At 37.4% G+C, this 14091-nt stretch overlaps 1 protein-coding gene across 4 annotated transcripts in view; it reads right to left on the bottom strand.

The window, feature by feature from the left end:
- The window catches only part of LOC105483289 (ceramide synthase 6), a 321163-nt gene that overhangs the window by 51380 nt on the left and 255692 nt on the right, over window positions 1–14091 (bottom strand). For all 4 annotated transcript variants that reach the window (XM_011744078.3, XM_011744079.3, XM_071072896.1 and 1 more), the window contains exons 7-8: window positions 8032–8160; window positions 5167–5273 (exon numbers count right to left, since the gene is read on the bottom strand). In XM_011744078.3, the coding sequence (XP_011742380.1) occupies window positions 5167–5273; window positions 8032–8160 (236 nt within the window). The remainder of the gene's footprint in view (window positions 1–5166; window positions 5274–8031; window positions 8161–14091) is intronic.

Below are 14091 nucleotides of genomic sequence, written 5' to 3'. Positions count from 1 at the left end.
TCTCTTCCCACATCATATTCTACTTATCTCACAATCCAGGAAAGACTGTGAACAAGAAAAAGCAAAGCAAGGAATTCTGTGGTGAGGCTGTGGGCAGTGTAGTGATGGGCTAGAGGAGGAGTTGCCACTTTCTTTATCCTCCCCTTCAAAATAGGGTCATTCAACAGGTTAGCAGGGCCAACAGCAGCACAGAGTGGATATAAAAATTGCACTTTCTGGGGTAAGTCATGTCCTAGGAACAGCAAGGCCAGCATTGGCTGGAACCATCTACACAGGGAGACCACAGAGGACAGTGATATCATCAGGAAGGAACAGTGGAGAGATCAGTTTTGGTGGCCTGTGTGTGGGAGGGTTGCATCCCAGATGTCCTCTGGACAGAAATAATCAACACTCCCTTGGATAGCGTCCCAGCTTGGAGAGAAGAGGAAAGGGCTGTGCAAATGTGTCTCACCTCTTGGCTTATTAGACAGGATGAAGAGTTCCCAGGCAGGACGAATGAGTCAACCTAGGAAGCAGGCCACAGATAAAATATAGTGTGATGCTAAGAAGTGGAAATGAATTAAAGCCAGTAAAGGGCAGTAAATGAGGAATGTGACAAACACAAGTTCGCTTCGTTAGAGTTATGTGCTGAAGATGATCATAATAAAATCAATAGCCAATCGAGAAATGGTGTGGCGATGACTGAATACCCACACACACAAGAATGAACTTGGATACCTACCTTCCACCATACACAAAAATCACCCCAAAACAGAGCATAGACCTAAATGGAAGAGTTAAAACTAGAAAACTCCTAGGAAAAAAAAATAGGAGTAAATCTTCATGACCTTGGATTTGACAATGGTTTCTTATGACGTCAAAAACACAGGTGACAAAAGAAAAAATAGACAAACTTTATCAAATCTAAAAGCTTTTGTGCTTCAAAGGACATCATCAAGGAAGTGAAATGCAACCCTCAGTAAGGGAAAAAGCATTTGCAAATTATATATTGGGTAAGTCCTTTATATATCAGATACATTATTATATTCATCATTCAGATATATAATCATACATAAACTTTGACAACAATAAAAAGACAAATAACCAAATTACAAACGGGTAAATAATTTGAAATGCAAATTAAAACTACAATAAGATACCATTTAATACTCACTAAAATGAATACAATACAAAAAATAGTAGGTGTTGGCAAGGAAATGGAGAAAGTAGAACTTTCATACATTGTTGGTCAGATGTCAAATGATGCTGCAACTTTGTAAAAGAGTTTGGTGGGTGGGGTGCAGTGGCTCATACCTGTAATACCAGCACTTTGGGAAGCCTAGGCTGGAGGATCGCTTGAGGCCAGGAGTTCAAGTCTAGCCTAGGCAATGTAGTGAGACCCTGTCTCTACAAATAAATAAATCAGCTAGGTATTGTGGCACGTACCTGTAGTCCTAGACACTCGAGAAGCTGAGGCAGGAGAATCACTTGAGCCTAGGAGTTCAAGGCTTCAATGAGCTATGATGGCACCATTGTAGCCCAGCCAGGCCAACAGAGCGAGACCCTGTTTTTTTTTTTTTTTTTTTTTTTTTAAACTTTTGTTCTAGCTCTAAAGAAAAAGAACATTTGGTTGTTCTTCAAAAAGTTAGAGTTACAATGTAATCCAGCAATTCCATTCCTAAGCATATGCCTATGAAAATTGAAAATGTGTGTTCACACAACATCTTGTATGCAAACATTAATAGCAGCATTATTAACAATAGCCAAACAGTGGAAACAATCCTGAAGTCTGCCACCTGATAAACAGATAAATAAAATGTGGTATATCCATACAATAAAATATTATTCACCAATAAGAAACAATGAAGTACTGATATATGCTACAACATGGATAAACCGTGAAAACATCAGGAAACAGAAAGAACTCAGTTACAAAAGATCACATATTGCATGAAACCATTTATATAAAACGACCACAAAATGTAAGTTCACAGAGACAGAAAGCAGGTTAGTGATTGCCAGGGGATTATAGGAGGGAAGAATGAGGAGTGACTGGCAGTGCAATAGGTTTGTTGACAGCAGCATCAACACAAATACGTCAGTAATGAATGCACTGTGCTATGATGCTGTCATAGGAACTTCTTAGGTCCATTATAATCTTGTAGGATCACTGTCATATATGCGGTCCATCATTGGCCACGAAGCGTAGCTATATGGTACATGACTGTATTTCCAGAAGCTACAATTTGCTTTCTTTACTTACGGTGAGGTTAAATCTTTCTATAATTTTGTCATTTATATTTTTCTGAACTGTGCCAGTTCAGAGCCACTCCAAATACTTCTATTGAGTTATTGTTCTTTTTTTCTTACTCATTTCCTAAGAGGTCTCTCTTTTCATGTTGAATAAATAATCTCACTTAACAAGCCAATACTTACATAACAATTACTATGAACCTGACATGTTTCTTAGCTCTATAGAGACATAAAATCACTTAATATTTACAACAATGCTGTGATTGGGCATCATCATCATTTCTATTTAAGAGATGAGGAAACTTCAGCACAAAGGTGTTAAGCAGTGGAGGCAGGATTTGAACCCACGCACACTGGTCCAAACGTCCCAGCTAACCAGTATACTCTCCTGACTCGTACAGATGTAGCAAACAGCAAACTTAGGAATGTCAACCAAGATACTCAGACCCCAGAAAATGTGTAGAATCTGGTCACTGTAAAAGACTGTGATAGGTGTTCTTTTCTGGAACTGCACTGTCCAATAAGCGAGCCACATGTGGCTCCTGAGCATTTGAAATGTAGTTAAACTAAATCTAGATGTGTGGTAATGTGAAATATACACTGAATTTCAAAGATTTAATATAAATTAAAAGAATGTAGATACTCAAAACATTTTAATATTAATGTGTTGATAATGTTAAATAGTATTTTGGGCCGGGTATGGTGGCTCATGCCTGTAATCCCAGCACTTTGGGAGGCCAAGGCGGGTGGATCACTTGAGGTCAGGAGTTTGAGACCAGCCTGGCCAACATGGTGAAACCCTGTTTCTCTAAAAAAAAAAAAAAAAAATTACACCAGGCGTGGTGGCACGTGCTATAGTCTCAGCTACTTGAGGCCAAAGAATCACCTGAACCTGGGAGGCAGAGATTGCAGTGAGCCGAGATTGTGCCACTGCACTCCAATCTAGGCGACACGGCAGGTTTTTTTAAGACTCTGTCTTAAAAAAAAAATACTATTTTGAATATACTGAGTTAAATATGTTATTTAAGTGAATATCACCTTTCATCTTTAAAAAAAAACTTTTAGTATGGCTACTAGAAAATATTGTGTTACTATAAATCCTGCATTATATTTCTGTTGGACAGGGTTGTTCTAGAAGGATGTATTGTGACTGGAAGAGAAGTCTGGAGGAGCAGTGCATGGTTCTTAAAAGGCTAATCATGGTGTATGCTGTCTTTGAGGACCATGGATTGATTATACAACAGACAATAAGCCAACTGTTACTAAACCCATCAACTACCAATATTCTGATGACTCATGATGAATTCAAATATAGTCAAGAGGAACCTGGAAGATATTGTTGGTGAATACAAAGAAATGGGTTGAAAACAAAAAGGAATATAGAGCAGGGGAAATAATTTTGTTTCTTCTACCTAAAGCACAGTCTTTGAAGGAGAAATAGGTCTGTGAAATGCTTCTTAAAACTAAAGTCTAATCTACCTCCATTACACTTTACCCTCCACAGGTGAGTCACTATTTCACACAAATACTCTATTTGCTATAATGTATAATTTAGCCAACAGAGTTGCTCAGTAAGTGCAACAAAACTATTTAAATATTGATAATCCATCGATGTTACCTATGTCCAGTAAATGTTTGGAAAAAAAATTTATAATCTCTGGCCTCCCCCACCCCATACCCCAAATTATAAACCAGAATATTAAAAGGATCTATAGGAATTCAACTGCAAGTACCCCAAGGGCAGCCCTATGTCTGACTGAATTATCAGCATTACCAGTACCATCCCAGTGCTAGTAACGCAGCAAATGCCCAGTAAATTTTCACTAAATACACACAGAAAATGGTAGTTCATTGGAATTTTAAAGTCCACGCCTAAACAATATGGAAAACGCAAAGAATGGATATTCTAGACTGGTGAGCTTACTGTTGTAGATGGCTAATCACACAGATGGGGGCAAGTACTTAGAATGAAGACCCAGGAGTCAGCAAAGGTTTTCTAAAATCCAACTTCACATTCTTTTCCTGACTCTGCCTCTATCTGTGCAGGGAGTGACTCAACAGAATAAATCCTGAATTCCTTAAGACCTTTGACAAAACTCTTTTATATACCTTAACCAAGGTGGGGAAATAGCAGGCATGACAATCTAACAGTTAGAAGGCTTAGTAATGAGTAGAAAAATCATACAGGAAGACTGGTGTTTGGGGAACTGAGGTCAATCTAAAGAAATTCTTCAGGGGTGGACAAGGAATCCCTCTTGGTCAACATTTTTCTTCAGTAAGTTGGAAGAAACATGAAAGGCATATTTGCCAAGTAACACAAAGCTGGAAGAGACTTTGGATAGAATTCAAAGACTATTTGGTTAGAATGGTATATAGCTAATGCAAATTCTCTAGGATAGTGGTTTTCAAACTTTAACATGCAGCAGAATCATCAGGAAGGCTTATTAAAACACACTGCCAGGACTCATCTCGAGTTGCTCACTCAGTGGGTCTTGGGTGGGGTCAAGAATATGCATTTCTAACAGGTTCTCAGGTGATGCTGCTGCCACTAATCCAGGGACAACCCTTTGTGAACCCGTGGTACAGGAGATTCCTGTTATATACTTGTTTGCAACACTGCAGTTTCTTTCTTAATTCCAACCTTCATGGCTGAGGTTCCTGAGTCATATTCTAGACTAGTGCCTTCTATGACCGATGGCTTTCTGTGACTTCAGAACCCATGCAAGCCACATCCTTTTCCAACTATTCTGTGGAAATCATTAGTAAAGAGTGCCACCCTCTTCTGGAAGAAGAAATCAAGCAGTTTCTTGAGGTATTCCCCTGCCCCAATATATTTAAACCTCTAAATACTTATGGTAAAATTCAAAAGGAAAATGGTTCAGAAAGCTTATTTGGAAAGGGTGGCTCTATCAGGAAGAAGACTGGCATACTCACCAGAGAGGAAATATACCCAGTCGTGTGGTGATAAAAACCACGGCAAACATAACAAACAGGAGATCACACATTTTCTGAAACTTGGCATAATTTGCCATTTTGGCAGCCTATGAAAGAAAGGAATGTGACCTATTAATGTAGTTAAACTGATAATAAAGCGTTTCTTTCAATATGCATGAGTCTGTTATAAGATACACTTTATCAGATGCATAAAATTGCCTGTGACTGAAATGTCATGTATCATGCATCAGTATTTATAAATTACCCACAAGCTGAGTGAGAGGCAGCATTAGCCGTAAGTAGAATTCCTGACTGTTACAGATTTAATAAAATATTCAGCAACCTGAAAAATTCAATTGTACGGTTGATTTCAGAAAAACAGAGAGAAAAATAAGAAATTCTTACATCATAGATGATATTAGCAAGCCAGAGACACCAAAACAGAAATCTGGTATAACAGTTCAAACAGAAGTGCTGGATAATCCTTTAAACCTTTTTATGAATCGCAAATACTGAGGCCACAAACTTTATATAGACTATATGGAGCTTTCTGTGTTTTTCTTCCTCTCTCCTTAAAATTACAGGTGTTCTTTAAACAGGCACAAGGAATACTCTGGGAGATGCTTTTCTGGCTTATTCTCATGAACTTAGAAATGAAGAAAGTGTCAAGATCATGTCATTTCAACTAATCCATTTAGGTAGAATTTTCAAAGTTACATGAATGGGTCACTTTTAGAGGAAAGCCACCAATGCTCAAAGGGTCTGTGAAAAGTACTCGCATAATTTATGAGAGCGATTTAAGTGAAGACTTTTTATATTATAAATTAGGGAAGAAATCACATCCCTTTCTCTACCATCTACTTTTTTACAAATGATTCTAAAAACAGGTGAGACTGAAAACATAATTTTGCTTAATCATCTCTTTTTACATTTTTACATAGAATTCACAGCACCTACACACAGGGTTATAAATTGATGATGTCTTCTGAATTTATAACGTTATTTTCTACTTCTTGGAAACTTAAATTAACTGAGCCAGATTTGAAAAGATTGTTGACATTATCCACAGAAGCTATAATTTAAAAGATTTAAATAAAGCACAAAGTTATGAGAGGAATGTATTCCTAAGGGGAAATATCTATTAACTGGGTAGAAGTTAGGATTATAAGCTTTTAATTTCATGAACACTTCAGGGGTAACACCATAAATTATGTTAAAAGGTACCTTTTACCTTCTTCTGGCTAGGTAAATCGTGACATTTTTCTTTTATATTTTTTCACCAGTATTCAATAAATAAGCTTTAAACACAAACTTTTCAGAAATGTCTAGGCCATAAGATAACATGTTGAGGAGCTGACAGGTAATTTATCTCATTAATTGAATACTCTGAGTGTTTACTTTTATAATGTTAAAGAGAATCTAGGTGATGAAGAACATTTGTTTTTAAGCCACATGACTGAGATTTCTGAATTTTTTTTTCTGGATACAAGTGGAACTTGATTAGAAATTTTCTAAATCTACCCCATGGCACTACCAAGCATCATGCCAGCCATTTCCACAGGCAATGCAGTTGGCTAACTGTACAGGATTGATTGTACAGCCTTAGGTTGCAGCATAAATTTCTACATTCAAGCGAACTTAGGATTTAACCAAATGGTAACTCATTTCCAGGGGACTGCAATATAAGCAATCTATATTATTGATTATACTTATTATATTTCTTTATAGTAATTATATTTCTCCTATTAAAAAATATGTTGAATAGAGGTTAGCTTGAATCACTTAAAAATCATAGCAACAAATTATCATTTGACTTATCTAGCCCATTAGGTCTATTTTTCTATTTCATAACATGAAAGGACCAATTTTTTTTTAACAAAGTACTGTATACACCTCAAACTTTAATTGCCTTTATAGTAGATTCAAATTTTATAGCATAGAATTCTGCTTATATTGCAATGACAGGTCATTATTTGAGGGTATGTCTAGTCTACACTCATGGTATAGTAATTGCTTCAAAGGTGGCAAAACAAAGCAGTTAAAGCAAAATGGTGGGCCTAAAGGAAAATAAATCAGAATTCAGATCAGATTGTAAGAACCATTTCTACATAGGCTTTGTACTCTTACAAGGTAATTCTGACCAGTTATATTAATTTCTTAATATAAAATGCAAAGACTTTAATGATTAACATTATTGAGTATGACTCTTCACAGGAGCCATAGTTGAAAGTAAATATCACATCACAATTTTCCTTGGGATTTTACCTTTTAAAATATGCTAGAACATTTTTATTTATTTTACCACTTTAAGAATTCTAAATAATAGTAACCAATTCATATATAACCAATATTTCCACAGATATTCTTTATACTTTCATATATAGAAAACATAGTTTCTACATAAAATTTGCAATTCGTATGCACTTTTCACTGTAAAAACATTAGGAAAATGTATCTTGGCAATAAAAATGATGACCCCTACTTAATTTTACTGGGATGTATAGCTTCCATCAGTACCCAAACCGAGTTTTACAAAATTTCCCAATAAATCAGGGTAAAAGGTACAGCACACAAAACAAAACCTAATCAAATAATGATTTTCCTTTGTAAAATCATTCATTTCTTAAGTATGGATTAGTAAAGGTTTTCAGCATTTTATTAACAATTTTTTTTTGTATAAAAGTTTATATACTAATTTAAAATCTCATTTTCACCAGTTTAACCTTCAAAGAAACACTGCAGTTTCAAGGCAGTTATTTACTATTGTACCCAGGCACCATCTAGCATAACATTGAAGAGCTAATGAGATTAGGGACTTCCTAAATTTTGGGTTTTGTATTCTTAAAGATGAAAGAAAACTTTTACCTCCAGAAGAGCATCAGCCGAATCATGAAGACAAAGGACCAGCGTTCCTACTCGGGCCATATTGTTGACATAAGAAAAGGTAATCAAGAAAATACATACAAGGTGGTGCAGGAACATAATGCCAAAGTCCTTGAGGAAAGAAAAAACAACCATATTAGAGTTTAGCAACATCACATTTCCATTTAGCCATTCAGCCACTGAACCAGGACTTACTGAGAACCTCCACAAGCCTAGCACTGAGGATGAATAAGGTATGAATAAGGTATAACTCTTATCCTGTGGGAGTCCATCACATGTTGGGAGAGACACATAGGAGATCGGTGGAAGCCCAAGATCAAGGCTCTGGAAGATTTGGTATCTGGAGAGGGCCCACTTCCTTGTTCATAGATGGTGACTTCTAGCTGTGTCATCATATGGCAAAAGGGGCAAAGCACTTATTTAGGGCCACAGGAGATAGGAGGAAATCAGTGACTATCAAGAATGCGATCAAGCCAGGACAAAGACCATATCATAAAGAATGCTTTGTAGCAAGCCAAATAATTTGAAGCTATGGGAGAAATCACTACAGAATTTCAAGAAAAGAAGGGTACTACTTGCATTTGAACCTTTTTAAAATTTTTTATTTTATTTTATTTTATTTTATTTTTGCTCTGTCGCCCAGGCTGGAGTGCAGTGGCATGATCTCAGCTCACTACAAGCTCCACCTCCCAGGTTCCCGCCATTCTCCTGCCTCAGCTTCCCAAGTAGCTGGGACTACAGGCGCCCGCCACCACGCCCGGTTAAATTTTTTTTTGTATTTTTAGTAGAGACAGGGTTCACTGTGTTAGCCAGGATGGTCTCGATCTCCTAACCTTGTGATCCACCCGCCTCGGCCTCCCAAAGTGCTGGGATAACAGGCGTGAGCCACCGTGCCCGGTGCATTTGAACTTTAGGAAGGTCTTTGGGGCAACTATACAGGTTTAACTGGACCACTTCTCTGACTACTAAATGGTTGGGGCTTCAGAAGGTACTGGTTGTGTCTTTGAACAGAGTGTGGCATCTATGAAGGGACAGCAGGTTAAGGTCAGAGGAAAAGGGCATCGTATAGCTCCCAGCCCAGACGGTCCACTGTCTACAGAAGGGCTGATAAGCCACATAGCAAGGTTAACGGTGGTGCTGTGGTCTAAATATTTGTGTGCCCATCAAATTCATGTTAAAATCGTAATGCCCAAGGTGATAATGTTAGGAGATGGGGCATTTGGGAGGTAATTAGGGCATGAGACCAGAACCCTCATGAATAGGATTAGTGTCCTTGTAAAAGGGACCCCAGAGAGCTGCTTTGTCCCTTTCACCATATGAAGACACAGTTAGAAGGCACCATCCATGAACCAGGATATGGGCCCTCATCTGATACCAGATCTGCCAGAGCCTTGATCTTGGACTCCCCAGCCTCTGGAAGTATAAGAAATCAATTTCTGTTGTTTACAGGACTCCCAATCTACAGTATTTTGCCACAGCAGCTCAAATGGATTAAGACGGGGGTGATGGTTTTCTGTTATCTCAGATTCTTGGAATGTGCATCTCAGTGTTAGCATCCTTCTCCCAGAATATGCCTGTTGGGATACTAAAATAAGAATCCTACCATGTTGGCTTTTCTGATAGGACCTACACAAACAAGCCCTGAATTTTTAAAAATTGTTTTATGTTAGATTCAGGGGGGTACCTATGCATGCTTGTTACTTAGGTATACTGCATACTCATGGGGATTGATGCCCTGAATTTTAATCATTATCTCTCCATAGACATTAGAAAAAAATATATCTTGCAGCAATAATAGTAAATTGACCATCCTTATTTTGGTCAGCTTCAAGGGAACCTCATCTTGGCCTCAGTGAAGATTTTTTTTTCTGATATTATCTCTTGACTATCTGGACATGGTTTGTTGTGAAATGGAATTTTTGTTGCTTAGAAATATAGTCTTTTACTCATACTTTTATCTAATCTATATATCTCTCTCAGAGTAAGTCTGAATTTCTTTGAGACTTAAATGCCAAGACTGACCCTAATGTTGCTCTATTTGAAGCCTCTGGCGGAAGAGGACTATTCCCCATAGACCATTCATCTAGGGTAGATTTATTTGAATCTTTCTCTCTAAGGGAGAGAGCATGAAAATGAAAAGCATATCTGAAAACTGACGTATGAGCAGATCCCGATTATGAAAAAGCGCAGCATGTAGGTTAAATCTAGGGGAATAAACCCAAATTTTTATCTTGAGAAGTCAATATTCATATGGTCATTTATTCATTAAAAATAGTGACTGAGCATTTACTATGCTCTAGACAGTTCTAGGCTTTGAGGAAAAATAAGTAAGAAAACTAGACAAATACTTTTGCCCTTGTGGAACTTGTATACTCTAGTAAGGGAGAACAGACAAAAAATATAAGTAAATGATCTCTTATAGTAGAAGGTAAAATTGTGCTATGGGGGGAAAAAAGCAATCATGATAAGAAGGGTGGGGAGTCCTGGTTGCTGGGGGAGATACATTATAATAATACACAGAGGGGCCAGACCAGGGCAGGTCTCTCTAAGAAGGTGATTTAAAGATGATGAGGAAGCTAGTCTTACAGATAGATGGGGAGAAAATATTCAACCCAGAAAAAACAACCAAGGCAAAGGCATTATCCATCACGGTCTTTCTATCCTGATGTGTTCAAGGAATAGCGAGGAGGTGAGTGTGGCTGGAGTCAAGTAAGAAGGAGAGACGTGTAGAAGCCAGAGCAGCATTATAGATTATAGATTTTAAAAATTAGTAGCTTTTTTTTTGTCTATTACCACTCTTTTAAAAAGATATTTTAACTTTGTTGAATAGAAAGTAATCACTCTACTATTTAATCCCTGATATGTAACTGTTCTACGTATCATTTGTATTCAGATCTAAATTGGGAGGTTAAGGGTCAAGAATAAAATTATTTCTGAGGTTGTAAGGACTTAATTTTATCTATCACATTGCAGTAGGTACAAAGCACTTATAAATACTCTCTAATACTACTCGTCATGAACACAAAACAGGACTAGGTTTTTATTCTTACAGATGTCTTCATAAACTCCTTCCTACAACATTCCCTTGTGAGTATTCTCATTTGTTCTGAGAATCAGTGTGGGTGACAGTGCTAAGGTTGGTGGATGTTCTGCCAAGCTAAACATCTGGTTTACAAAGGCAACAGCAACTAGATTAGGTAGACTCCTCGGTTCCTTGTGAATTCCACTTAATCTTCTACCCAAGGGGAAGGAGGAGGCCCTAGTGCTGTCTCTTTTTCTAAATAGCCTTGTACTTTTCCTCTGTGACCCTTTAGCTCTCATGGCTTCTGCCCTGGTTCCTGATTCACTGGGTGACAGAGCCACTTTCTTCTGGACCCCCACTTACCTATCCTGGACCCTCACTTACCTATCCACCTTTCCACAACTCAGAGAGGCCTCTGTCTCTAACTTATATTCTCCAATTCAGTTCAGTTATTATTGTTTGCTTTTTCTGTGGTTAAGGCAACTTCTAAGTTAAACATAAGTGCAAGAAAGTTAAAACCAGGGTCTTTTCGACAGGACCAGACTCCTGAAAAATGTAGGTGTCTTGAACAATTATGGAGCACCTATTTCATAAGAGCCAATTTGTAATCCAACTCATCAATTTTGTAATTTTTGGTAGGGTAATTGCCTATCTATATAATTTTTTTTTTTTTTTTGAGACAGAGTCTTGCTCTGTCACTCAGGCTGGAGTACAATGGTGCAATCTCAGCTACTGCAACCTCCGCCTCCTGGGTTCAAGCCATTCTCATGCCTCAGCCACCCAAGTAGCTGGGATTACAGGTGTGCGCCACCACATCCAGCTAATTTTTGTATTTTTAGTAGAGATGGGTTTCACCATGTTGGCCAGACTGGTCTCGAACACCTGACCTCAAGTGATCCACCTGCCTCAGCCTCCCAAAGTGCTAGGATTACAGGTGTGAGCCACTGAGTCTGGCTATCTATACAATTAAGAGACTGGATCAGGTTATTTTTATGCTGTCAATTCTATAATTCTAGGCTTCATAGTTATGGTGATTAAATAATATTTGAAGTCTTTACTAATTTCATATTTGTGTATATGTGGCAGGGAGAGAGTGTGGAAGAGCCCACACATGCGCCCTCTTTATTTAGCAGCTGAGTAGCTGTTGATGTCACTACAGGTTAGGGTCTGAAAAGTCAACTTCAACAACTTTAATTGCTTAAATGATTCTGTCTACAGTTTAGTGAACATGTCCGGAGGTTATTTTCTTCCCTGGAAAGTGCCTAACATTTATGGACAACCATACATATTGATTTATTACTAGGATAAACAGTATATTAGTTTGCTAAATGAGGTCAGATAATTTAAGAAATGAAGTGCAACGATTTCTCTTATTTTCAATTAACCTAGTCTCCAAACAGCATGACACATTGATGGTAGATTCCACTGTCAGGAGAATCATGCGTCTTCCAACAGTTAATTCTAACTGCCCATGACAGAACTGAGCATTGAGAATGCAGTGGCTGACCTACCACTATATTCCTTCATCTAGACTCACATTTACATCTAGTTCTCAGCTCAGGCAGAAGAGAAATAATGACCATACTCTGAGTTTAACATGTGATTATGTACAGGTGCAACTTACCAGTTTTACCTACTTCTGAAATTCTGCTGTCTTTGCAGTTAGTACCTAAGGTTTTCTTAAATCATTAAAGTTAGACAATACCAAAATGCCTTAGACATACAATAAAAATTGCACTGATAACATTTTCCACTGAAAGATAAAATCTGTTCTCTCCAAGCTGTTACTTACTAGATTCCATCATGTGGAGTATAGTATTCTACCAGATAATAACCACTTCAAAACAATGGATCCATTAAAGTAGAGCTTACCTATCAACTAATATTTTAAACTGTTTCCTAAACATAATCAAATGAAAACACACACTGCTTAATTCAGAAATTCAATGAGTTTATATTTGCTATGCTTAATACACAGATTTCAAAGTTTAACCAGCTGAATACCTAAAAAGAACAATACTTTCCACATTTTCTATTGTTCAGCTCTGAATGACTGCTCTTAGCTCACTGAAAGAGAACAAGGGTTTTTCTCTATTTAATTTAAAAATGAATAAATATAAATTGATTAAAACACTTATGGTGGATTAGTACCATTTTATAATGAAGTTTCCTGAGATGTATCTAATATATCGTCAATAAACAACCCAATGGCCTTGCCAATACAGCACAGCTCCTTTAAAAATAAGAGCCTTGTTTTTTAGACAAAATTTGCTTTGTAAAGATGTTTTTTGCATATAAATCACCTGGTCCTAGAAAACATTTGTTCTATTACTGAAGGATTCACAGTTATGCCCATGGCAGAAGACCAATTTTCATTACAGTCCTATCTGTATAAATATGAAAAAAGAATGAATAATGGATTTGCCATCTTTTACATTTCTGCTTCAGAATGCATTATACATAATAAAATACCTTTAATAAAGGCCATGCAATCATTATTTTATGTGTTACTCACGTCCTCCTGACCCAACACACTTCTTTGAGCAGGCACTGAATCTGGTCCAAATAACCATTTTAAACAAATTGCCGATTTGGATTTTATCAATGCAGGGTGGAAAACTTCCATCCTTATATTTGCAACTGCTGAAAGTGATTAGTGCGCACACAGACACAGTCATGGCTGAAAGAACATTAGCATTTTAGGTTGAAATGTTTTCCTGCATTTTTCATAACTGCAATTAAGGAGAGAGACTGTGATTTCTGACTGGTCTTCAGACTGAAGACTGATGCCAAAGCCTTTATTCAAAACAGACTGGCCTGGACACGTGCTTTACTTGTGTCCTCAACCTCCTGCTATTCGGCCATATTGTTTCTTGACATTTTCACAGCCATTATCAAGGGCTCCTTCTATGTTCCCTGCTTGATATTTACCCTAATGTTGACCTTTACTTCAGTAGCTTTGCCTATGTTAATTATCAGAGACAAGGGGGAAAAAATCAAACATGGTCGTCACTCAAACT

The sequence above is a fragment of the Macaca nemestrina genome, chromosome 11 (genome assembly GCF_043159975.1).
Source record: "Macaca nemestrina isolate mMacNem1 chromosome 11, mMacNem.hap1, whole genome shotgun sequence".
Lineage (NCBI taxonomy): Eukaryota > Metazoa > Chordata > Mammalia > Primates > Cercopithecidae > Macaca > Macaca nemestrina.
The sequence above is the reverse complement of the archived record's forward strand: the minus strand, read 5'-3'. Positions and strand labels throughout refer to the sequence as shown.